The following is a 24582-nucleotide window of genomic DNA, read 5'->3' as shown; positions in this document are numbered from 1 at the left end:
TAGATTTGATAGAAGAAATTTTTTAAAAAAATAGGAGACGGGTAGACAGACATAATCAAATTAATTAAAAAAGCAGGTATACAGACAGACAGACTTAATTTGGCCTCGAAAAAAATTAGTGAAAAATTTATGACCTTGCGGGCAAAATAATGAAAAATTTTCTTAAGCATTGCAATACATGATATAGCTTAAACATGAAAAAATTCTTTCGTTAAACATGCAAAATTATTATGCTTGAACATGGGAGATAGCTGTCACTAGCATTTAAATATAGTATAGATAGATATAGATTTCTACTCTAAGATTTTTAGCAACTTGTGCAATCCAGAGGGGAGCATAATTTTTTTTCTCCCCTGAAACAACTCATAATTAAGTCACCATGGAAATCAAATAGAATCCGTAATCGATTTGGCAAAATAAAGTTTTTAAGCGAAAAAGAACCAAAAAAAACATACGGAACAATTCTACGATGTGGCAACTAAGCCGGCTAACATAAGCAGAAAAATAATAAGCCGAAAATTTCCTGTCAGATTCCAACCCCGGGCCTTTGCCGTCTCAGGCGTATTCGTTACCTTCAGACCAGGTGAGCCGGAGACGCACAGAAATTTGAATTAATTATCAGCTGAACCTAAACTTACTTTCTAATTTAGACCATTCTATGAAGAAAAGTATTTACGGTGAAAAATAGTCCTCAATTGCAATACCCTTTGCTGATCGCAAGGTTGAACGTTGTCTCTCTTAGATATAACTCACAAATTTATAAAATGTACAATTAAATATCATAAAAACAAAAGGACACTAAAACGCGATACCTGTCAGAAAAAAAAACAGGTATCCAACTTTCCATGTTACGAATCCAGGAAGAAAAAAGCAATTCAAGAACAACAGATACTAACAGTTCTTGTGCTCATCAGAAAATGTGTCTTCTTTGCTTCTTCTTCCACCTTTTTAGCCCGCATATCGTTCAAATGACGAACCAATTCTTGCTTCGCCTGATGTTGGTAGTCCTGGAGCTGTTCTCTTACAATCGCATTCTTCTTTTCAACCAACTCCAGGTATCTCTTTCTAGCATAGAAGTTATGTTTGTATTTTCGAACGTAGAACCCACGCCATCTTTTCTGTATCTGTAACAAGGCATGATTAGTAAAAGCGCGGAAGTTGTTTCTATGAGCACAGAAAACAATTAACATCACACTTACTTTTATAGCTCTGTCGTTATAGTAATCCAGCATCATTTTTTTCACCGCTTTCTGTGAAAGTCAAAAATCAAATGAACATTTATTGTCGTTACTACTATCAGAGACAGACAGAAGAAAAAGGAAACCTAATTTATAACATAGAGGCGAAGGTGCCCTTCGCAAACACTAGCGATAACATGGAAAAAAAGCAGCTTTGTAAAATGAAATAAGAAAAGATAAAACCTCTATTTAATTTAACTTTGTTTACATTCGGATTCCATCCTACGACTTCCAGATTTGGAGTAGCAAGCCCTGCCCTCCCGGCCACGAACGCTTAGGACTCGGCAAAAAGCAGCTAAGTATGCTAATAAATTGCCAATGCTATGCAGTAAAAGTAGCACCAAATACGAGTAGACACAATTTTACAAGTAATAATTTGGAATATAACAAACTGAAGGCATTTTCACTAACTTTGCCTGTATAGCTTTTATAATTAGTAGCATAGACTTCGGGCATACAGAATTAATTAAAATGAGCAATCAGTGCTTTTCGACGTTTTTTTTGCATGCAAAATCTGAAGCCGATTAACCTTGAACTTTTTGTCAGATCAAATTCAAAATGCGAGGTCGTCGATTATCCAATGATTAAGCTATTTTAATTTTTGTAAAGCGTAATGAAAATCCCGATTTTACTATACAAGAAGTATCAAAATAAGTTGAAAAAAAAAAATGAAATTTACCGTTCATGATGTTTTACAGATCAAGGAGTTGCTTTACACAAAAAAAAATGATCGGACGCCCAAGAACGCAAACACATCTGGAGACGATCAAATTATTCAACTTCGGAAATTAATCGCAGAAAAACATTATTTCATTATTTAACCTGAGCAATAATTTTCCGGTTTCAAGTTTTTCTATCCGACGACCTATTCAAAAGGCAGGATTTTGTTAACGGAAAGCCTCGCAAACTGTTTTGGCGTCAGAGCAAAGAGAGAAACGAATATCTTATGCAAATCGTTATTTAAATTTTGAATGGAATCGTGTTATATTTTCCGACAAAATGGTATTGAAACTTTGGAAAACGACAAAAATTTCGGAAATATAATTTTGGAGACGGTGAACTGAACGATTTGAAACACGAATTTCGAGGGACGGAAATGTGACAAAATGGGTTCACTGAAGAGAAAATGACCATGCGCTAAAATCAGCAGAACAAGTTTCAGTCCCAGGGAAAAGACCAACAGGAGGGCCTAAAAACGCTGGACATATTGTGTTAAAAGAGACCTGAATACTTTAGGCCTCAAACCCAGACTGCCTTGATCAAATATCATGGCAAGAGGTGTTATCCTCCATTAAATAGCTTGAATGCTACTCAGAATGCACTCATCAGAACCATTGCTTGCGCACTTTCCGATTGTCCAACCCCGCCACAATGGGAAAACGGACAGTAAACGCAACAGTAGTAGTAGTTATATTGTTCGAAACAAACAGCTTTTTTCGGTTCATTCGATGATTTAAAAATGCATCAACTGTGTTAACGTATTACTAATCGAATGTCAAAGCACATGATATCAAAAACGCGTAAAGGCGCTAACAAATTGGCACCAAAATTTTTGACTTAGGTTCAAAAAAAAGAATAGCCGTACTATTCACAACGCTCACTAACGCTCGCGAAGGTAAATAATTGATCAGTCCTCGAGTTTTTGAACTATTAACCTACTTGATACCTAAATCAGTGTATCTTACGTCAAGTTTTTCCCGGCAATATCTCCGACCTAAAAATCCTCTCCATGTTCTTTGGACTGTCACAGCGCATTTGTTCAGATATCTGTAAACAAAGAAAAAATATATCAACTTTTAAGGTAACGAACGTCGATGCTAACGAAACTGCTGACTGACCGTAAGTAATGCCGAGTATTCATTCCTCTGTACCAACTTTGAATGACAATAACAGCCTGAAACTCAATCTCTCGGTACCTTTCAGCATCCCTGAAGCAAATCGGTTAGTGAATTTTTCAACAGTCTTAAATTAAATTATTTCTTGACTTAAAATTTCCATTGCTTCTCACTTGTGGTTTTCGAAAATCTCATAACTGAACTGTTTATTTTCTTCCTGAAGCTTCAGAAAGGCAGCCATTGATCTCTGAAACAAAATTTCAATTTCAAAAAAATCAAGACTTTAATACTGGCCCAAATTCAGAGGCGAAGCTGCGCTTTGCACTACTTGCGAAACAAAACAAGACCTAAAAATCCTCTCCATGTTCTTTGGACTGTCACAGCGCATTTGTTCAGATGCGCTGTGACAGTCTGAACAACAAATCAAACAGGGGTGAGAAGAGTGTGATTTGTTTTGCTTTGTGCCTTGTGAGTTTCATTACTCGTGGCCTGCAAAACAATGACCACAGTACTTTTGCCTGCTGTTTGGCTCAGACAAATTTTGAAAAGGAAACTAACTTGGAAAATTGTGTTAGACTATTTAAAATTCTTTAAAAAAGTTCAAGTATCTGTACATAGACTGAAGTTTCTGAGAAAATGTCTGAAAAACGATCTAATACCGGACTTTTTGAAGTTTAGGGTCCCCGAGAACGGGGTTTTTTCGGACCAAGCTGTGCATAATTTTCAATTGAAACTACTAAGGACTGAAACTTCTAGGGCAAATGAGGATAGGAAAAGGTACGAGGAGATGCTAAGGAAAGCGAGATCACTGGTGCAAAAAGAAATTGACAAACAGTGGTGGGCATCCATTTTCCGATTCGTGAGGCGGCAAGTTGAGGCAAGCTTAAAGACAACATCAGAAAACCATAGAAAAAAGTTAGAAAAACTGTCCGAGAGACAAGATAAACCTCTTGGGGGGAGAAATGAGCGATCAGTTAGGGTACTTGATAATATTGAACTGCCTGAATGGGTATATGAAGTGCTATCAATGGGCCCCAAGCATCCAATTAGAGACAAATTTAACGAAACACATTTTTTGGCGGATATCGACATTTTCCTCTCACAATTGAAAAATCAAAAAACATCTGGTGAAACGTTATGTGAAATAGAAGCCGCGGCAAAGGCATATGCAAAAAACGTACGGCAAACCCCAAGAGACAAAGCCGTTGAAAAAACGAGGAAATATCTCAAAGATAATGGGTTGCTGGCTGTGCCTTTTGATAAGGGGGTTGGTTTTTGCATAATGAGGAAACAAACATATGAATCAAAGCTGGAATCCTTGTTGCAATCTGCTCAGTTTGTGAAAAAAGATGCAACCACTGATGAGCTGATACTGAAAATTGAGAAAGAACTTAACAAAGAGTTACTAGCCATGAACAAAAGAGACGAGATAAGTGATCAGTTATATTCTAAGATACGATCAACAGGGGGGCAACCCGCCCGTTTGTACGGTTTAGCTAAGGTACACAAGGATGAGACACCCCTACGACCTGTACTATCACTTCCCGGCAGCTCGTATGAGAATCTTAACAAAATGCTTGCGAAGTTTTTTGACAACATCGATGGAGCAAATATAGAAACCAATACTAAAGAGGCTAGAGAAAAAATAGAAAACATTGCTCTAGATCCGGATGAAACCATAATATCTCTTGATGTGAAAAGTTTGTACACCAACGTTCCCCTGAAGGAGGCAATTGAAATTGCTTTACAGAAGCTGTACAGCCAGGAGTCTCCTCCTGAAATTCAAAGAGCAACCATGAAAAGGCTTTTGAATATGGCGGTCAGCAAAGTATATTTCAAGTGTAATGATTCATGGTATGTACAAGTTGATGGTTTAGCAATGGGAGCGTCCCTCGCTGTAATTCTGGCAAACTTATGGCTGAAAGAATACGAATTTGCTCTACGACAACAAATACCGGTGGGAACGGGGGTACAGCAAATTAATGACAAAAACGGCTTGTGCCCATGTTGCAGCAGGAAAGTCACATATAGATCAAAGGGGGTTGAATGCGAGAGTTGCCGAAACTGGTATCATCTAAAATGCGGAAAAATATCCGATGACGTATACGCATCAATAACCGAGATAGTCTGGTACTGTGAAAGCTGCTGCCGAGCTAAGAACAAGGAGAAGGATACTCCCCAGGTGAAATTGTTCCTCAGGTATGTGGATGACATTGTTAGAACAGTCAGAGGGGAGCCGAGTTGTCTTCTCGATGCCGCCAATTCTCTTCATCCAAATTTGCAGTTCACTCTAGAGAAAACTAATTCGGAGGGGAATTTGCCGTTCCTGGATTTGAACATAAATATATCGCAGAATAGGCGTGTAACTTGCAGTTGGTATGAAAAACCAACAGATACAGGGACTATACTGAACTATAGAAGCTGCGCCCCAACTCAGTATAAGCGTAGTGTTATCCAAGGCACTGTACACAGGGTTTTTAGGAGTACATCTAGCTGGGAGCAATTTGATAAGGCTATGGAAACTAATAGGGCGCAATGGCTGACAAATCAGTACCCTGAAAATTGGTCCGCAAAGGTGGCTTCAGACGCCTTGTGCAAGATCATCGAGGGTAAAGGCAAGCCCCTGGATAGTGACAGGGGTTTGTCAGTTCAATCACCAAAGGATGAAAAGCCCCCAATGCTGATGGTGCAATATAGAGGTAACCAGAGCCAATATTTTGCTAACAGGTTACGAAAATTAACGAACGTTCAAGTGGTTTTCACCACAAGAAAACTACAATCATGTTTACCATCACTGAAGTCAGCATTTTCTAATGACCTCAAGTCAAGAGTGGTTTATAAACTGTCATGTAGTGGATGCACTTCCACCTATGTCGGACAAACTGTTCGACATTTGACCACTAGAATTGAGGAACATAGGAAAGCAGACTCACCGGTAGGCCTCCACCTTCAGCAATGCCAACTTGAAGGAAATAGCGCAGATCTTAGTTGGGAAATTATAGATAGGTCAAACAACCAAACAAAATTGCTAACACTAGAGGCAATACATATCAGGAAAGAGAAACCGGGCTTGAACACGCGCGATGAGTTTAGGAGCAGGGAGTTAACACTGAAAATTTAGTCCCAAAATATTTTTGGCTTTTTATTCAAAACGTACATGTCTAAATCGAAATTATGACTCAGAAACTTCCAGACAAATTAATTTTAAAATGTTTAATTAATTTTAGAGGTTAAAAGTATTTTAATCTTAATAGTAATTTAGAGGTCAACTGTGATTGGCTAATTTTTTATCATGATGGTTTAGAACCAAATTGTATGTGATTTATTGTAAATAACATTTGTAAATTGATGTTTTATCGTCATTTAGAGTAGTTTATTGTAAAAATCCTGACGATGCACATAGTTGCGAAAACGTTTGAAATTTACTTTTTAGCAAAAATTTCTTCAAAACAAGAAAACCTCTAAAAATCAAAAAAATAGATCGCTTGTCGAAAAACGCTTTTTGCGCTCGGCGAAAGACGCAATATGGCCATTAAACCGATATAATGTGGGGTAAAACCTATCAAGTCGAAAAAAATTGCTGTTATGATAAACAGTTTCAATTCATTTTGTTCGATCCAGAGAGGAGCATAGAAATTTTGTTTTCTTTGACAGGGAACGGAATTAGGTCACTAAGCCGATAAAATAAATTAGGTCACTAAGCTCATTTGTGCGGAATAAAGTTTAGAAGCGAAAACTATTTACCGTATGAAAAAAAAACAGATTCTGTCCGATTTGAACCCAGGACCTTTGCCGTCCCAGGCGTACTCGTTACTTACAGAACAAGTGTGCCCGACACACAAGAAATTGAAATTAAATACAAACTGAACCTAAAGGTATCATTTCTAATTTTGACTATTTTGTGCCTTAAGTTATTTACGGGAAACAAAGTCTAGTACCCGATTGCATGCCCTTGCTATCGCAAGGGTAATCATGAAGAGGAGCATAGAAATTTTAATTTCCTTGACAGGAATCGAAATTAGGTCACTAAGCCAATATAATAATGCACCTCACCTGCACCGAATAAACATCCATAAAAAATTTGGAAAAAAGTTACAAAAGGGGCCCTTCCGTTTAGTTACGGTGAGTGCACACGCTGGATAGGACCATACCAGCGTTCTAAAAACGCATATAAATCAGCAAATTGTATCATTTTATCAATGAAGTCATATATCAGCGTTAAATGCATCGCCGTGTTAATTTATCTTAGCCGTCCTCCTTTACAATAGCGCTAATAGAGTTGTCGATAAATTGAACTTTGCGCAGCTATCTGCCTCCCCTTATAGAGCTCCTCAAGAGCGCGAAGCTTATTTTAGTAATTATGTAGTTTATCCATTCTGGTTAGCTTTTTTGTCTTTTTCACTTAGTTTTTTGGCTAACCACTGCATCATCCGCCAACGGTGCATCCGAAAATCAGGGGTCAGAAGCTACTCTGCTCTACGTTTAAAATTCTCAGCTGATGGTAGAGTTCTGTAACATTCGCCCGGAAGATACATATCGACGGAAGACAAAACTAAGTCTTAAGACGACTGGCTAACGTCTAAACAGAGCTTTGCATGCTTTTCACCGTCTCTACCAAGCCAGTACTTTTCGGTGGTCTTTCTAACATCGGGTCGACAAAAACGTTACTGCTTTCGGCTTCGGTCAAAACACTCAAATTAACTAGATTACATGCAGAAACAGTGAGCTCATGGCTGGGTCTCAGTATCCCCAGACCACGAGGTCACTCCTAAAAACAGGGCTACTACTTATTATATTACTATTGTTTTTGTTCAGTAGATAAAAATCATCATCTCCATCGAAGATGGATCAACCCTTTCCCCCAACTCCTAGCTTCTCATCCTTATCAAAATGAATCTAGATGTTAATTAAATTCAAGTCAGGACATGACAGGAAGCTAAAAGTTTATGTAACAGGATAAAAATTTCAGTTCCTTTACCCCTCCGGATTGACAAATCTGCTGGATCAGCTTGTTAATCCTGATTTCTTCTTAATCCGGAAGGCCGTCTTTCACCCTTCACCGCTGTTCGCAACGGCCTTGCAACTATTGTAGCGGCACAATAGTTGCAACTCGGAGTGTTCTCTGTTACTCTGTAACTCGTTGTAGTTTTCCAATCTCGATTTCGTAGTTGTTGTTAGCGCAGCTAATGTTGTTCTGTTCTTCTTTCTTGTTTTAGCCAAAATGGCCGTTTCTGACGTTTCTCAGAAATATGACGTCATAAATCGAAGTTTTGAAATTGTAAAATACCAGAATATTCCAGTCCTCACCGTTTGGCCAATCGTTCCAATAACGTTCTTAATTCTTAATAATCACCAATCCGGAAGGCTCGCTGCTAAAAACTCGAATTCTGCAGAGATTGCATTTTTCACATTCTGGTCGAATGTCACATAGTCCCCGGACAGTCCGGTCAATGTCCTCATTGAATCACGCAATGTTCGTAAAATGGTTACAGTGTCATCGAACAGAATTTACAAAATGCACTAAATTACTTTTATCCACGTCACATCGACTCACTGCAGAATATAAATGGCATCATACTACATCACTATAGCCTTCAAATTCTCTCATTAATCTGCACATTGAGGATATGACTTAAGATAAAACATATTTTCTGACTTCCAATGTCAATGTCCCGATTAAAACTTTTTCTCTTAGATTTAAAAAGTGTTGGCTTGCAGGACAGTCCTGCCAACCAACAAGCTAAAATTATCCTACTACGCTTTTCCCTTCGGAAATCTTGTTTGTTTTTGTCCTGAATACTAAAACTAAGAAACTCTGTGGTTAGAAAGAACAATGAAACAACCTCCCTCTTCGAGAGATTACTCAAGCCTTCCATGTCACCACAAAGTGATCAGTAAGCCTAGCTGATTAAAAACAGTCATGCAGGCTGGAATATTTAAATATACTCCTTCACTTAAGCTTTCCTAAATAAATAGTAAGTGAGTGTCTCTAAAGCCACTTCAACTAAAATCAAAATGCATATCTATAAATGCAACAATTTCAAAACTCAACTTAATGTTTCAGTTTTCAATTACAACTTGGTTGCTTGGTTTCTCACTTGAGTTTTTCACACACATAAAACAATTCTGAGTTTTAACTTTTCTTCATCACTCCTTTGTTTTCTTCTTTTTTTTCGTCGTTTAGAAGTTCTAAAATTTCTAAATTCTTCTAATTTCATCTCTTTTTTCATCTTGTCTTTCGGTCATCCGTCAATGTTCCATTTCTTCCTCCTGTGATACTGACTCTGCACTCTCAGTTTCCGTATCTTGTAACACGTCGTTAGCTATCCTGACGCTGCTGGAAGCCGTCCTCCAACACTTCTGCTCTTCCACCCTTTGTTTACAACAAGGTAGGGGATCCACGTTAGATTCTCTGTTCCTGCAGAAGCTGTTGTGGAGACACAACGTCACGTTTCTCTCCAAATCTTCTTTCAGCATCTCTGCCTTCTCCTTTCCACTACGTTCACTCGTCCTGGAAATTCTTTTCACAGCGGTGGTCACTGCATTCCGATGAGTCACGAGAGCTCGCTTGAAAGCTCCTGCTCCAATGTCCAGCTGATATTCACTGTACACCCTGCCGTGCTTCGACATATGCTTTTTCGCATACTCGTACAACCATGCAGTCATGTTAGCTCTGAACCATGGCATCAATCGTTTTCTTGCCCATATCTTCTTCACTTCCATCGGAATGTTTAGAACTTTGCACATTGTCTCAAAAAGATCTAAATCTTTTAGACAATCTAATTTCCGCAACTGTTCTCTCGTCGGTGCCTCCTGTCTGTTATTTTCTCTCACATGAGCTTCCAGCCATCGTATCGCCATCATAACTCCCACTATCACTATCGTTACGGGCTGTGATGAATCTGGTAAACCCATGGAGAGCAGCTCTCCAGAGTCCCAGATCAACATCAGATTACTACGCTTGGGATACCACCAGGTCTGCAGCAAGCAGTGGCAAGGAAACTCGTCTTGCGTCAACATGATGCTCCTCCAATTACGTTTTCCCGAAGCTTCCAGCAATGGTTCCACTTCCATCATCACTCGGTGGACTTCATCATTCTCATCTACTGCATTGTAATCTGTGACAGTTGATCCTCTCTGTTTCGGTCTCTCAAAGTCACTGAAGTTCCCACTCACATATCCCATGAACTTCTTTCCTAGTATTGACTCCAATTCTTCTTTGGTTCTCTCCGGAACTGCTGAGAACATCTTACATAGTAACTCGCAAGACTTTTCAGACATTCTCGCCAATCTCACACACTTCGGCACTGAGAAGGCTCGATCCACGATCGTTCTTGTACTCTTCACGTCCACAGCCACGAAATGTACAGGATATCTGCTCCTGCACATTGGAGCCAACATTGAACCCACCAAATATCGTGCTCCTGATGGTCTACAATAAGTCTCGCTGTGTCTGATGTTCATTTCTGTCTCGATTGCTTCCCTCCATTTCCCTATGTATTTCTGTTCAGTCTGCAGAACTCCTGGGAATACTTCTACACTGATGGCTGTGACCACCTCATGATTCTGTTCCAGATTCAATATTGACTCTAAAGAACCAAACATGCTGTAGAATCCTAGTGCAGTCACTAGATTCACATCGGTTCCTCCATGGCATCTGCTATCAGTTCCGTTTCTGTTCTAGCTTTCATCACTACATTTCCAAACAATACCGTCAATTGCTTGTGTTGTTTCTCCAGGGTCCTCACACAGTCCAGAACTCCACAAACGTGACCCTCCAGTCCACAGACTTCCGCCAGACAGCTACCAGGTTTGACCCAGTCTTCTGGTCCCCAGCCAGGCAACTCCACTTTATCTTCTCCGTTGCTCTTAGAGGCTGTTATCATCACATTATATATGATGTTGAGGTCACGCAGGTTACAGTCTGCATTCAGTTCCCTCTGTACGTCTTGTGTCGCCCGTAATATTGAGTCAGCGTTGGGACTAGGACACCATGATGGCCTCATCAATTCCCACACTGTCATCAAGCTCGTTCTCAGTAATTCATCTGAGAATCCCAACCCAAACTCCACTCTTTTGTCGGATTTTGGTACTGAAGGTGCAGTCACCTCTTCTTCCAAGACCAGTCCCAACTTGGTCTGCGGATTAGTAGCGCTCTTAATCGTTACAGTTCTTGACGTCCAGAACCTCAGCAACACCGCCTGCTCATAATCGAAGAAGCAATCGCGTATGTCTTCACTCAGGAAAGGATTGTACGCGATCCCTATGATCCCGGATACGTAGCCATAGGATTTCTTCTTGATCGGTCCACAGTATTCACTGGATTTCGGCAATGCTCCCATAGATTCTTTAGTGAATCTCAGCTCCATGTTTGAGAATCTCCTGATTTCGTCTATCTTTTTCATGGGTTCCAACTCCTCCGGTTCTTTCATGTTCACCCTCATCGGTTTGCTTTGCTGCATATCCAGCAGTGCTAGCAAGAATAAGGCTTTCGTTCGCTCATCGCCTTCCCTCAACATTTTAACACAAGTGTTTAATGCAGGTACTGAAATCTGCTCCATCAGGAATCGAATGAAACAGAGAGCGTCTCTCCGCTTCGCACACGCTACTGCTGCTCCCTCCTGGACTATCAGATCCCTCAGGTTCGTCATAAGGAAAACCTTTTCCTCTTTTGATCTCTTCCTTTCTTCTGAGTCATATTCTTCGCGAGTCAGTCCCATCATGAACCAGGCGAACCTGAGTTGTAACTCTGTTCTTACACGTAAGGTACTGCCACGAGAGCATGTATTCTTGGCGTAGTCCTCATTTCTTCTTCGAAATACCTCAACACTACTGCTTTCCATGGAAGGCTCACTAACTGCTCGATCGTTTCCGCCTGTATGTCAGACGACGCCAAAGTCCCGTACGCCTTCTGCTTGAGGGTGGTGCCTTGCAACATCGTTTCCAGATAACCCTCCATGGCTTTTTCGTCTTCCAGGGCCATTACATACCCTCTAGCCGAGTTTCGGTATTCCAACATCTCCATGTATCCACCGGTGGGTTCATCTATCGACACAGTCTCCGACACTGTCAGTCGGTTGTATTCCACTGGTGTTAGTTGTCCTGCGACACTTCCCTTTCCATGATTCATGGGAGATGGCTTGAAGTCTTTCATTTTGCTCTCTCCACATTGGCTGAGTATTTCCATTTCTAAGCTTGCTCCAGTCAGAGTGCGGTCACTCCTTTTGGATTTATAACCGGTTGACTTTATCCCCGCCATGAGAATGGGTGGCACCATCGCTATATCAGTTAATATTCTATCTGTGCCAGACAATTGATAATCACCTTGCCCCAAATCCATGACCTCCTCAACTCGTTTCCTTTTCGCTGAGTTACCAGCTTTCATCGATATTTCTGAATCCACCTTCGTCTTTCCAACTCTCCTCGGCATCACTCTGCTGCCTAACTTCATTTTCATCGCATTGATTTTATCAATCACCATTTTTGATCGCATCGTCCCTCTCCTGGTTCTTGACAGATACACCACCTCTCCTTCATCGTCCTGTGGTGTCATCTTGATGGGAGAATTCGCTTCACTCTCATCAGTGGCTGAGTCGATCAACAACTCACTCAGTCTCCCTTCACACTCATCAAGCTTGTCCAGTACTTCTCTTATCAAGGGTTGGTTGAGACCCGTTTTCAGAATAGACTGGGTCCCATAGCTTTGAACCACGGTCCAGACTTCTTCCATAAATGCCACTCTATCCAGTTTGCATCCCGTCCTACTCTCGTGGTCTCGGTGATGAACTTCCCATTCTTCTTCGGGCAGCGTTCCCAAGAAAGGTACTCTGGCTGAGGCCTCTATTCATCTCCTCCGAGGTGATTCCATGAGGATTCTCTGGTCGTTATTTCTTGAATTGCCAGGAGAGCTGCTCTCCGGCAAATTCCGTTTCATTTCCATAAAGGCTGACGGAGGCTCCAGTGTCGAGATGCCTTCATCCGCTGGCTCAGTCGTTTCCAAAGTGTCTGCATTGTTCTCAAGATCACTGAAGATATTGAAATCCAGGCTGGATGTTCCTCCTGTCGATGCCCTGTCGTCTTCCCCACCAGCTTGATCTTGTTGCATGGGTTCTTCGGTTTGACGGCTTCCACCCTGTCCGTCATTTCCTTCAGACTTATCCTTGTTTGAGCTCGATGGTCCTTGTTCGTCATTGTCGGCTTCTTCCTGGAATCTCGGTATGAGCAATGTACCGGCCGATTCATCTTCCTCTTCTCCATGGACCACTTTGATTTCTTCACAGCCGAAGGGTGCTAGGAAAGTTCTCGTCTGCAATATTCCTCCCACTTTCATCTCCTTTTTCACACTGGTCAGGATTAATGAGGCTTCAGGCAATTCGGTCCTGCCTCTCATCCTCATCGAAGCTAAGCCTAATTCCTTCCATTCCTCATCAAATCTTCCAGGCTTGGGAGTTGCGGCGTTGCTTATTCGCCTTCTCGTCGCTTGATCCGTGTATGCGAATCGTGTGTACTGTAACACGGCGGCATTTCTCCCTACAAAGTATGGATCCATCGTTCCCACGAAATTCCCTACTCTCCTTTCATTGGCTTCGAATGCTCCCAATCTAGGAGTCTGTACCACGGAGACTGCTCCGAGCAACATCCTTCTTATCAGAGGGAATTCAGGGATTGCCTCCGGCAGCTTCTTGTAATCGCCCCAGTCCTTCGTCTCTTCTCTCACTTTGTGATATGCTGCAGTGAGACGAGGCACTCTGGTTACCTCACCATTCGTTTTATCATAGGGCCTCAGATTCCAAAGCCTTGGAAACACCTCGATGTGTCCTCTTTCTACTTCTCCCATGCGGTCACGGAAGTGATAGTCAAAATTGATGACTGTCATCTCTGGCTCCGATATTTTCGCAAATAACAGATCTTCACTCATGAGCTCCCGTAATGTGTGCTGCTCACACCAGTTCAGTGTACTACCGTCCACTGCCGATATGAGGTTCAGGTGCAGCACCGACCTCCTATATGCTTCCACTTTAACGTCAGGGAACGCAAACGTGACTGCTGGTCCATAGATCACTGTCACAAACTCCGTGACTCCTCTGATCAGCGCCAAGGGATCGGTTCTCATAGCCGAGCTCAGATCAGTTAACAGTGGCATGCCTCCAACATGTCGTCTAACATCTTCCTCTCTTTCAATCGTCTCGTCTTCTCCCGTTCCAAAGCGATTTTGTTGTAAGAGATACTGGATAAGAGTGTGTCTCAGGTCTCTTATCTTGTTCCACGAGTCCGTGGATTTCTTCATATCCAAGTTCCTCACTCTCTCTTTCATCTGCTCTGGAAAACGTGCCAGTTCCATTAGTCCTCCCAAGTTTCCGTGGGTAATTGCAATCAATGTCAGAAGTCCGTCTAGCCGCAGGTTCTGAATTCCATCGGTGAGCAGCATCGCCGGTCCTTTCACGAAACTCTCCGCTCCGAATGTCACGAATAAGGCTATTAATTCCACTATCGATACTCTCACTACTGCTTGGAGGAATTCCTTTATCAAATAGTGCGAGACTTTCGGGTAAACTTTTGCCAAGAAGGACGCGGTCCATCCGGCTCCCAACCCTTCTAGCATGCTGTCTGTCCTTTCAAAGCCCTCCTGTCCTTTCATTTCCTGGGTCCAGAAGGTTTCCAGAGTAATCTGACACATTCTGTTAACAAACTCAGCAGTCTTTTCTCCGGCATTTTCCGCCAGGTTCACCTCCTTCAACAAGTAAGCATGCATCTTCGTGATCATCACGGGGCCTTGCTCAAAAGCATCTGCACCCAATGCCGCTACTCTAGGGTTCAGGTGTAGCCACTGGTTGGCTTCCGGTTTGGTTCTCAGAATCATCGCCTCCAGATGAGCTCTTGTCTCCAGTGAATTTTTCCTTCTTGTGTCTTCACTTGCCACTTCCATTGCTCGGATCCATAAGTCGTTGGACATTGCCGCGATCACTCGATGGTCGTCGTCTATTCCCGGTTTCAGTTTGAGTTGTCGACTGAAATTGGACAGTTCCAACCCCAGCACTTCGTCCAACACTAACATGTGTAGCGCGTGGTCCTTGAATCCTCTCATCGCGTTTGAGATATCTGACCATACTGCAGGCAGTTCAGCCTTAAGTGGCCTCAGGTTCTCCATTTCTATCAGGCGATTCGGGGCTGATATGATCACATCATATTTTCCTTCCGAGAGCAAGGCCACAATTGCATACACGAATTTCAGTCCATCCGGGAGATGTGCATATCCCGGAGACAACGCGAATACTACTCTCAATGCCACTTTACTGAATGACCCCTCCTTCGTTGCATCCACCACTTCACCCATCGACTCAAGGATGTCTTTTATCGCTGGCCATACAGCGTTCTCTGCTGTTGTAGGATCTCTGAGTCTGCTCAGAAAACCTCTACTGTGTAGATGGTCATTGATGCCAGCAAACACAATCGTAATTGGATTCATGTCCGTCTGCCTTTGTACCCCTATAGCCAAAGATACTGATTGCAGTAGGTCCAGGTCGACCGCTGCCAACATTATGACGTCCGGCCAAAACAAAGACTTGGAAGTGTACGCGAACTCTGAATTCGCTACTACCATAATTTTGGCCTTCCTCATCTCTGCTTTGTCATAGGCGGCGAAGATGGTTTCATCTTTCTTTATCGCTGTCAATCCGCCATATCTCTGGGCATCACCATCTTGGTTCACTAGTTTTGGGTACACTCTTTCCTTCACATGACCAGGGGGTGTCGTCAGCTGCCTGAATATCTTCAGGTGTTGTCCAATCGGCGCTCTCGTAGTCAGGAATCTTCCTGGTCTCTCTTCACGATTCCCCTCATCATGGTTCAACCTCACATCTTGCAACGGTCTCGCATTCACTGGTCCCATCGTGTTGTTAGAGGGCAGTCCCTCCAAGTCAGCAAATCTCAAGGCCGTCGTGGAGCTGAAATTTATGCTAGCGGCTATCAACCAGTCTACGCCGGTTATCGAGTACAATCTGCTGACGGATAGCTTCGCTCCATTCAGCATCCTCCTTGCATCTTCGATGAAGCTTACTCTCTGAAGATCCAGCTTCATTAGCTCGTCTTTGTATATATGCCAGGGAGACGGTATGGGTCTCGACCACATCAATGAGCCTCTGCTCGGTCTCTCCTCTCGACTGGTACTCGTCGTCTCCGATCTAGTGTCCGATCTAGATGTGCCTGCTGTCTCTTCAATTGGGTTGACAGGTCCTATTCTTCTCCTAGGATGAATAGTCCTCCTCATCGGTGCTTCTCCCAATCGATCCTGTACGTCTGTTCTTCGACCTGGTTCGCTGGAGCTTTGTTGCCTGTAGTTCGTGACGGCCGGGACCGTACCCAAGCGTGTTTCCAAGCTAGGAGGCACAAAGGTGGTAATCACCGGGTCACTCACTGTTCCTTCTTCCTTCAGCACTCCTGTGTCAAAGAGTTCTGCTTCCAGCTCGTCCAACCGCTCTTGGAAGACTCGATTCAACCAAGCTTGTCCTTCAATACTGTCGAAGTGGATGCCATCCGTGGTCAGTCTGGCCTGATCCATGGCTCTCAACTCATGTTCGATGTCCACGAGGATCATTCTTCCGGCATTTCGACTTGCTAGGTTCCTCAAGATGTTGTTCCATCTTACGACTTCCTCGTTGTGCCTTCTTCCTGAGGCTGTCAGGCTTCTCGTATTCATTGGCACAGTGCAAACGGTCAGTACCGCGCAATTGAATTTCTGCCAGAGGGTAGTAAACAAACACACCATCATTGACTCCCATAGTGCTTCCTGCTCGTCTGAACCTCTGGAGATGTCATTCGTCCCAACTAAGATCATCACATTGGGAATCCTCCCTGGATTCATCAGTTCCACCATCCGATATAACTGGGCTATCGTCGCTCCTCCAAAGGCCATCACCGTGGTGACCCACGAGGTCCTCAAATTCGACAGCACTCTGACCAAGCTGTCTCCCAATATCAGATGAGATGTCCCGAGTGGTGGTTGCTGCAGGTTTACAGCCGGGCTCCAGGTAGCTCGATTGAAGCAGGCCCTCGGATCTGTCTCCGGAACTCCCGTGAAATTATTTTTCAATTGATTATTCTTCTGCACGTCTATAATGCGAGACACTTTCTTCGCTGGCATCTTTCGTACTTTCTTCTCTGGGATTCTCGAGCTCCCCATGAGTGGTGTCACGTTACTTATCCCTTGTCTGATCACGGTCTGGGAGAGTTGTACTCTGCCCGTATCGTCAATCGTTCCATAGGGTGCAGTCACCCCGGAACCTGGCGCATTCTTGTTAGCGACCAGTCGTCCAGCTGTCTCTATCAGTTTCCTCACTGTCTGTTCTACGACGGGGTCACCCAAGGTGTCACTAGGATCCGGGATCATTACTCGATTTTGTCTCTACTGGAGATCGTGTCTCCGTTGTTTGACTCATTTCTCGAGGCGTCAAGAGCTGCATCGGGGACTGCCCACGAGGAATATCCCTTGCAGGTATCACTTTCTCCACGGCCGTTGTCAACGCCATCTGCTCCGATTGCTCTTTGTATTCCTGCCTTAAGCGCTCAATCTCTTGACCCTGCTTTTTGTTGCAGTCTTCAAACAACTTTCTCCACATGTCCCAATCTTCCTCCATCTGGAGCATGCTTCTGGTCATCTCGTCCAGCTCCTTCTTCGTACTTTTCAGTTCTTCGTTCATCTCATCCAGACCTTGCATGGTTTGGTTCGTCTGAACTTCCTGTCCTACTTTCGCCCTTTTTGGTGGCACAGCTGCTCTCAGTGGTGAACCAGACGAGGTCGCCTCGCTGTTCATCTCCCGATGCATTCTCGTCAGCCCAGGTTTGGGCTTGGAGGGTATTCCTGGTTGGTAAGTCCTAGAACTTTCCAATCCAGGCTCATTCGCCAAGTCACTCCCTGAGAGAGCCCCGTTTCTCCACCTCATCACTCTCATGTTCGTGCGGTCTAGTACTCCTCTTTCTCCATATGCTGCCATCAACAGGACTTCCGTGGGGCGGTCCCCACGGTTGTCGTGCCCCAAGATGTTGATCAGGGCGGTCAGCAACATGACTACCTCTGGGTCCTCCAGAGCGAAGTCTCGATCGATCAGCCGACGATAGATCGCATCTATCATCGGTCCTACATATGCCTCTGCCAGGTCCATCAATTCATCCAAGTTGAAGTTGTCCATTCTATTCTTTCAAGTTTGATTTGATTCGATTCGATATTTGACTCAAATGAGTTATTAAATGATCAATCAGGATCTAGAAAAGAAGTAACAAATATCACACTTGTCTGTTTCACCTTAACATATATCGTTAAAATTTGCTTAAAAACAGTTCAGATAAAAAGATATTTATCCTAAAATTTATTAAAATCAATTGGTTTCTAAAATTTTGGAATTCGACCTAAGATTGGACAGTCCAAACTTTGGATCTATTCCCAAGATCTTCATTTAGTTGTTCATGGTCACTAACCCCTACTTACCCATGATCTTAATAACCTAACACATAACATAACATAACATAACACACATATCACTTTTTACATACAACTTAGTCTTTGGCCTAACACTCTCTCGCACATCACTCAGCCTATACATAAGTAATATTTCTTATGTAGATATACTTGTATGTTCGTATCAGAGAATATCACGTGTACAAGCGCGTACAATTCCCGAGGATGCAGTCTTCCTCTGTTTGGATCGTACACTGGAAGCGAGAGCTCCTTCATGTCCATTTCGACAAGGAAGTCCCTCAGCCTCGTCAAAGACAAGAATAGGTTCTCTGGGTCCACGTGCTGCTTCTCCGTCGCCCTCGTTACCAAGAAGCACAAATATTTTCCCGGTATCTGCGACGCCGCCGGAGGTAAGGCTGCTACGCCCCCTATCCCTGGTCTTTGCTTCCAAAGGAATTCCACGTTTTTGTATTCTCTCTTAAAATCTGCCGCTAACGCTGTCCTAAAACTCATGTCTGCTGTGATTGCTATCGCACATGTTCTGTTTGTGAGTATGAAATCACTGTCTGTTAGTATTATGTTACTTGAATATTCATTTGGTAAGTTAAAATATGACTCAACTACCCTGCCTATGTCAGGTTTCTTAGGTTCTTCGCCTGTTTCTACTTCTAAGTCTCCTGTTTCTCTTGCTATTCTCAACTTTTTTATTATCAGGTTTTCAGTGTGGGTAAGTCCTACCCCCACTCCCCGGACAAAAACATCCATCGGCGTCCCCGTCGATCGCATACCGGGTATCAAGTCGAGGTTAGAAGCTGGAATGAGTAGTCGTCCTTCCTGGGCAGCCCAGGAAGGATCATCTCGTTCGGTCTTGATGTATTTCATGCTTCCACGATCCACGTCTTGAATCGTGATGCTGGTCTCCTCTGGATCCGAGGTCGTTTCATTCAGCCACTCCAAGACACGCAGGTTCGTCAAGTCTTGTTCATATGACTGCTGTTGCTCGTCGTCGAATTCTACCTCGGGTTTCGACCAGTCGTCAACCCACTCATCGTCATGATCATCGACTATGTCCATGTCATGTGACACAGTTATTTCCTCTAGACCCACTACTTCCTCCACTATCTTCTTTAGATCTATCCTATCCCTACAAAGTCGTCACCGTAAGGATTGTATTTCTTTCTTGGTCTCATCCCGTCCTTCTGACGAGTCTGTATGGTGAACGGAAGATCCGGTTCCAAGTTCTTGGGAACCTCTATCTGTTCGGGATCCTGCCAATCTTCCTCTGCGTAGGGTAAGGTTTCATCGTCCGCTTCCATCTGTTCGTTTGGATCCAGGTCCAGCGGTGTATCCGTACCTTCCTCTACGACTTCGTTTCCATCGTTCTTCTCCCTGGTGCCTTTTTCATTGACCTCACAAGCAGGATCCATCATCAGATAATCCCCTTCTTCCATGTCTGCAGGTATACACCAGTCTTCTGTCGATGAATTGTGTGGCTTTAAGTTCTCGTAGTGTGCGGCTCGGCCAGTACTCAGTCTATAAAAGCGTCCCTCCTGATGCAACTCTGTAATCATGAAGGGTCCCCTCCATTTTTTTAGGAGCTTTTTTGTCCCTTTCGGTGGTATAACGTTCTGGAATACCCATACGTAGTCTCCCACCGAGTAAGCCTTTGCACCAGCTGCTTTCTTGTCGAACCTTTTCCTCTGCCTTGCCTGTGCCTGCTGAGTGTTTCGTCTACACAAATCGTTCAGCTCCTGTTGGCGTCTGATCACATCCCTCACGTAGACCTGTGGGGACGTTTTCTTTCCCTCATATTCTGGGTAGAAGAAGGTTAAGGGTAAAGACTTTTCGTGTCCAGTTAGCATCATGTGTGGACTGACTCCAGTGGTGGAGTGTTGCGTGCTATTATATGCTCCCATCACCTGTGGAAGGTATCTGTCCCAATCAGTCATGTACCTGGAACAATATACTCTCAGCATCGACACTAACGTCCTGTTCTGTCTTTCCACTAAGCCATTCGTCTGAGGGTGTTATGTCGTGGAGTGAGCCTGAGCAACCTGTGAGCGTCTCATAAGCTCTTTCGTAAGCTCTCCTACGAAAGCTGTTCCATTATCCGATTGAAACGTCATCGGACAACCATGTCTTGCTATCCACGTATTGATCAGGTGGTCGCATGTCTCTTCCGCCGAGGCAGGTATGCAGGGCACGGCCTCTGCATACTTCGTGAAATGATCTATCATGACCAGCACCTGATTATAACCATTGTCTGTCATGCATATCTTTTGGTGATCTATCTGCACCACCTCGTTGAATTCAGACGACTCGATCGATTGTAAAGGAAATCGCAACTTCCTTGGACCCTTGACCTGTTGGCATGACAGACATGCTGTTACCCATTTCTCGCATGCCTTTTTCATCCCAGGCCACTCAAAGCGCTTCAGGATCCTCTGATATACTTTGTCGATCCCCTGATGGCCCATCTGATCATGTGACCTGAATAATAGTTCTGTCTGATAGAGTTGCGGTAACAATATCGCGTTATACTTGTATAGGACTCTGTCTTCCTCTCTTCTTTTGCAAGCCACGATCCCGTCCTTGTTCAAATATAACCTCCCTTCCTTCTGCATGAAGTATTGTCTCAGGATGCGATAACTATCCTCTTCGAGGTCCCCTTTATCCGGAGAACCATTCTCGATCCACCTTTTCAGGTTGCTTGTCATGCGATCATTTCTCTGCGCTCTTAGAAGGTCCGAGAGTCTGTATCTCGCCTTCAAGTATGTCTTCATGACCCTCATCTGACTATTCAGCTCGTTGGGCTGATGTGTGTCTTCTTCCATCTTAACGCACCAAATCTTCGCCAACGGTTGTGTTTCTTGTTCAAACGGCTGAAGATCAGTCCTGACTACCTCTTTCTGCGGCAACAGGCTTATCGAACGTTTCGATACCGCTATCGTTTCTAAGTCATCCGCTGCGTTATCAAAGACTCTTTCGCTTGGTATTAGGTAGCGATCACTGTCAGGATCCTGGTACACCTCTCTGTCCAGGTCCCTTGCCCGAGTTTCCACTAGTAGCGTGTGTATCGCTAGTTCTGACAGTTCCGATCCCGAGCTCGAATTCCTGTCTGAATAGGTGTCCATTCCTGAGCTTCCTGAATTATCCGCCGTCGAAGAGGTTGTGCTGGAGACTGCACGCTCCTCCAGATCATGTCTGTGCTTTCATTGCATCCATCTGAACTCCCCTGACAAAACCTTTTGCTCTAGGTCCTGTTTCTCATCAGGAATTTCCTCGTCTATCTCATACTCCCCGGACAAATTTCCTTGTCCCGGTTGTTGATCTTGTGATCGCTGGTTCTTCTCATCATCCGTCTCCCCGGACAAATAGTCCTGCAGCAGATTTTGTTCTACCTCTTCATCCTCCTTATCCCGGTCCACAAAGGTGACGGTTTTCTTTCGCTTGCTGCTCCCCTGTTCTTTCTGTCCGTAAGATGTACTGGTTAAAATCTCTTGGGGTATTGAGGATACTAGTTGCTGAACTATTGTCCTACAATCCCTCTCGTTCTCTTCGTGCTGTCGTCTGGACGGCATGATCTTCACTTTCTCACTGACTGTTAGCGATGCCACTGCAGCTGTCCACTCGGGGTCATCTCTGGTCACTTCTCTTTCTAACAATCCACCCAGCATCCGCATCACTTGTGGTGTGACTTGCACCGTTTTATCCAATAATGAGAGGCTGTTTATATTCATGCGAGAGAGTTCTTGCTGGACCAGGTTCGAGCGCAGCAACAAATCCAAGGGGACCGGGTCCTCCTTGGACAGGATCTTTATCTCGGCTGCTTTCTCAACCGGTAACTCAGGCTGCCCTGGAATTGGATGTCCAGACTTATCCAACCATCTCGTTAAGGGAAGCGCTTCATAAGTTTCTTTGTCCAGAAACGAAAATCCCTCCTTTATTTCCGCCTGATTGGCCTGCTTCTGCTCCAATCTTTCATAGAACTCAGTTTTCTTGCTGAGACTGTCAGCATTCTGGTGTTTATCACGCATCCTACATTCGATTATCATATGATAGCCATCCAATCTTACTATCCATCTACCAATATAACTCTGATCCATCGAGTAGGTCTTCAACCAGGATAACGCTCTGTTGTCCACGCGTAACTTGAAGGGAGCGCTTCCCAAGTATGCACGGTACTTCTCCACGAAGGTGACTACTGCAAACATTTCTGCTTTTGGTGCGCCATATTTCATCTCTGTGTCACTCAAGACTTTGCTGCCGTATGCAATGGGACGGAGAACTGTTCTTCCGTTCCATTCTTGCTCTTGATGCAAGATTCCTGAGATGGCCACCACCGATGCGTCTGTGTCGAGAACATACATGCCCTTTTCTGTAGGCATGCCCAGCACTGGCGCTTCGCACAGTTCCCGCTTTATGTTCTCGAAAGCAACATGTGCCTCATCGTTCCATTCGAACTTTTTCCCTTTGTTGCGCATCAGCTTCTGCATCGGGTACACCTTGTCCGCATATCCTTTTATGAATTCTCGGTAGTAATTGGCAAACCCTAAGAAGCTCAGGAGCTGTGTGTCCGTTCTGGGGGCTTTCCATGTCAACACTGCTTCCACTGCTTCCGGGTCCAGCCTCACACCATGCCTATCCACCATTCTTCCTAGGTACTTAATCGAGTCCCTAAGGATTTCACATTTCGATGGTTTGCACTTTAATCCTGCTCTTTTCATGCATCCAAAGACCTCATCGAGCCTATCAATGTGGTCTTCCAGGGTCGGTGTCGCTATGACTACGTCATCCACGTAACACATCACGAGGTTCCCGTACTTCTTGGTCACTCCAGTCAAAGCTTGAGCCATCAGTCTTTGAAAAGTGGCAGTTGCATTGCACAAGCCGAAGGGCATCCTCTTCCACTGGTACAATCCCAACTCGCACGCGAATCCGGTCTTCTCTCTGTCCTTCTTTCGCAGAGGGACCTGCCAGAAGGCAGAACCTAAGTCCAATGTGGTGAAGAACTTGGCATCATCAAGCTTAGATAGGCTCTCGTCTATTCGCGGTATCGGGTACGCATCTTTTATCGTTACCGCGTTCAAGTAACGAAAGTCGCAACAAAATCTAAGCTGCCCCCTTTCTTTTTCGCCATTACTACTCTGCAAGCCCATGGCGATTTCGAGGGTTCTATCATGTCGTATTCAAGCAACATTTCTATTTCCGTTCGGCACGCTTCCGATTTGTGAGGCGTCATTCGTCTTGCGCCTTCCCTATGGGGAACGGCGCCTTCTTCTAGTTCGATTTTGTGTTCGACGAAATTACAGCAACCAATATCCGCCTTATGTTTTGAAAATACATCTGCGTTCCGATTTAGGAGGTCCCGTAATTTTTTGAAATCTCCCTCACCTATTTTCCCTTTTAGACGTTCTATCTCTGGCAAAACCGGTTTCTCAGACTCTAGTTCATATGACGAGGGGCGTTCCGGAAAATTCGAGCAGCTTGATAAGCCGTCGTCTGTTTCGGATTTCATTGAAAACAATTTATGAATAGATTTTAATTCATTAATCCTCTTTAAAATTTTATCTTTATTGGCATGATAAGGACAGTCTTTCACACTATTTTTCTTCAAGTTTTGTGTCTCCTCATAGTCGGTCCTCATCGGCAAAGCGTAGCCAAGCTTCTTTGCACGCGTTACCGAGAAGCTCCGGCCTAAAATCACCGAACTCTGACTATTTGGATTCGGTACTAAGCAAACCTGTTTACTATCACTTAACGAATTCAAATTTCTCATTCTAAAAATTGCTATCACAGCCTGTCCTGGTTGTAATTTTACTTTTCTATCCAAAAAAATTGGTACCTTGTTTTCGTCTGTTATTATCCTATTAATTGGTCTCTTAACATACTTCCGGTCCGGGTTTCTAATCCGTATCAGACCGTTGTTCAAGTCAATCATCACGTCAAAATTCCTGACAAAATCTCTGCCCAAGATGAATTGGTCGGCGTCGTCCAGATTCTCTACCACCAGGAAGCTCATCCAAAGATCCCGTCCTCCCATGTGGAGGACCGTTAT

The 24582-nt window shown here is 43.8% G+C and overlaps 1 protein-coding gene across 1 annotated transcript in view; it reads right to left on the bottom strand.

Moving 5' to 3' along the window:
- LOC134851945 (spermatogenesis-associated protein 17-like) overlaps nt 1-24582 on the bottom strand; it is a 290103-nt gene that overhangs the window by 15493 nt on the left and 250028 nt on the right. The window contains exons 2-6 of the mRNA XM_063868219.1: nt 3247-3322; nt 3077-3166; nt 2924-3005; nt 1200-1250; nt 897-1124 (exon numbers count right to left, since the gene is read on the bottom strand). Of these exons, the coding sequence (XP_063724289.1) occupies nt 897-1124; nt 1200-1250; nt 2924-3005; nt 3077-3166; nt 3247-3314 (519 nt within the window). The 5' untranslated portion in view covers nt 3315-3322. The remainder of the gene's footprint in view (nt 1-896; nt 1125-1199; nt 1251-2923; nt 3006-3076; nt 3167-3246; nt 3323-24582) is intronic.

This window comes from Symsagittifera roscoffensis, chromosome 7, assembly GCF_963678635.1.
Source record: "Symsagittifera roscoffensis chromosome 7, txSymRosc1.1, whole genome shotgun sequence".
Classification (NCBI taxonomy): domain Eukaryota; kingdom Metazoa; phylum Xenacoelomorpha; order Acoela; family Convolutidae; genus Symsagittifera; species Symsagittifera roscoffensis.
The sequence above is the reverse complement of the archived record's forward strand: the minus strand, read 5'-3'. Positions and strand labels throughout refer to the sequence as shown.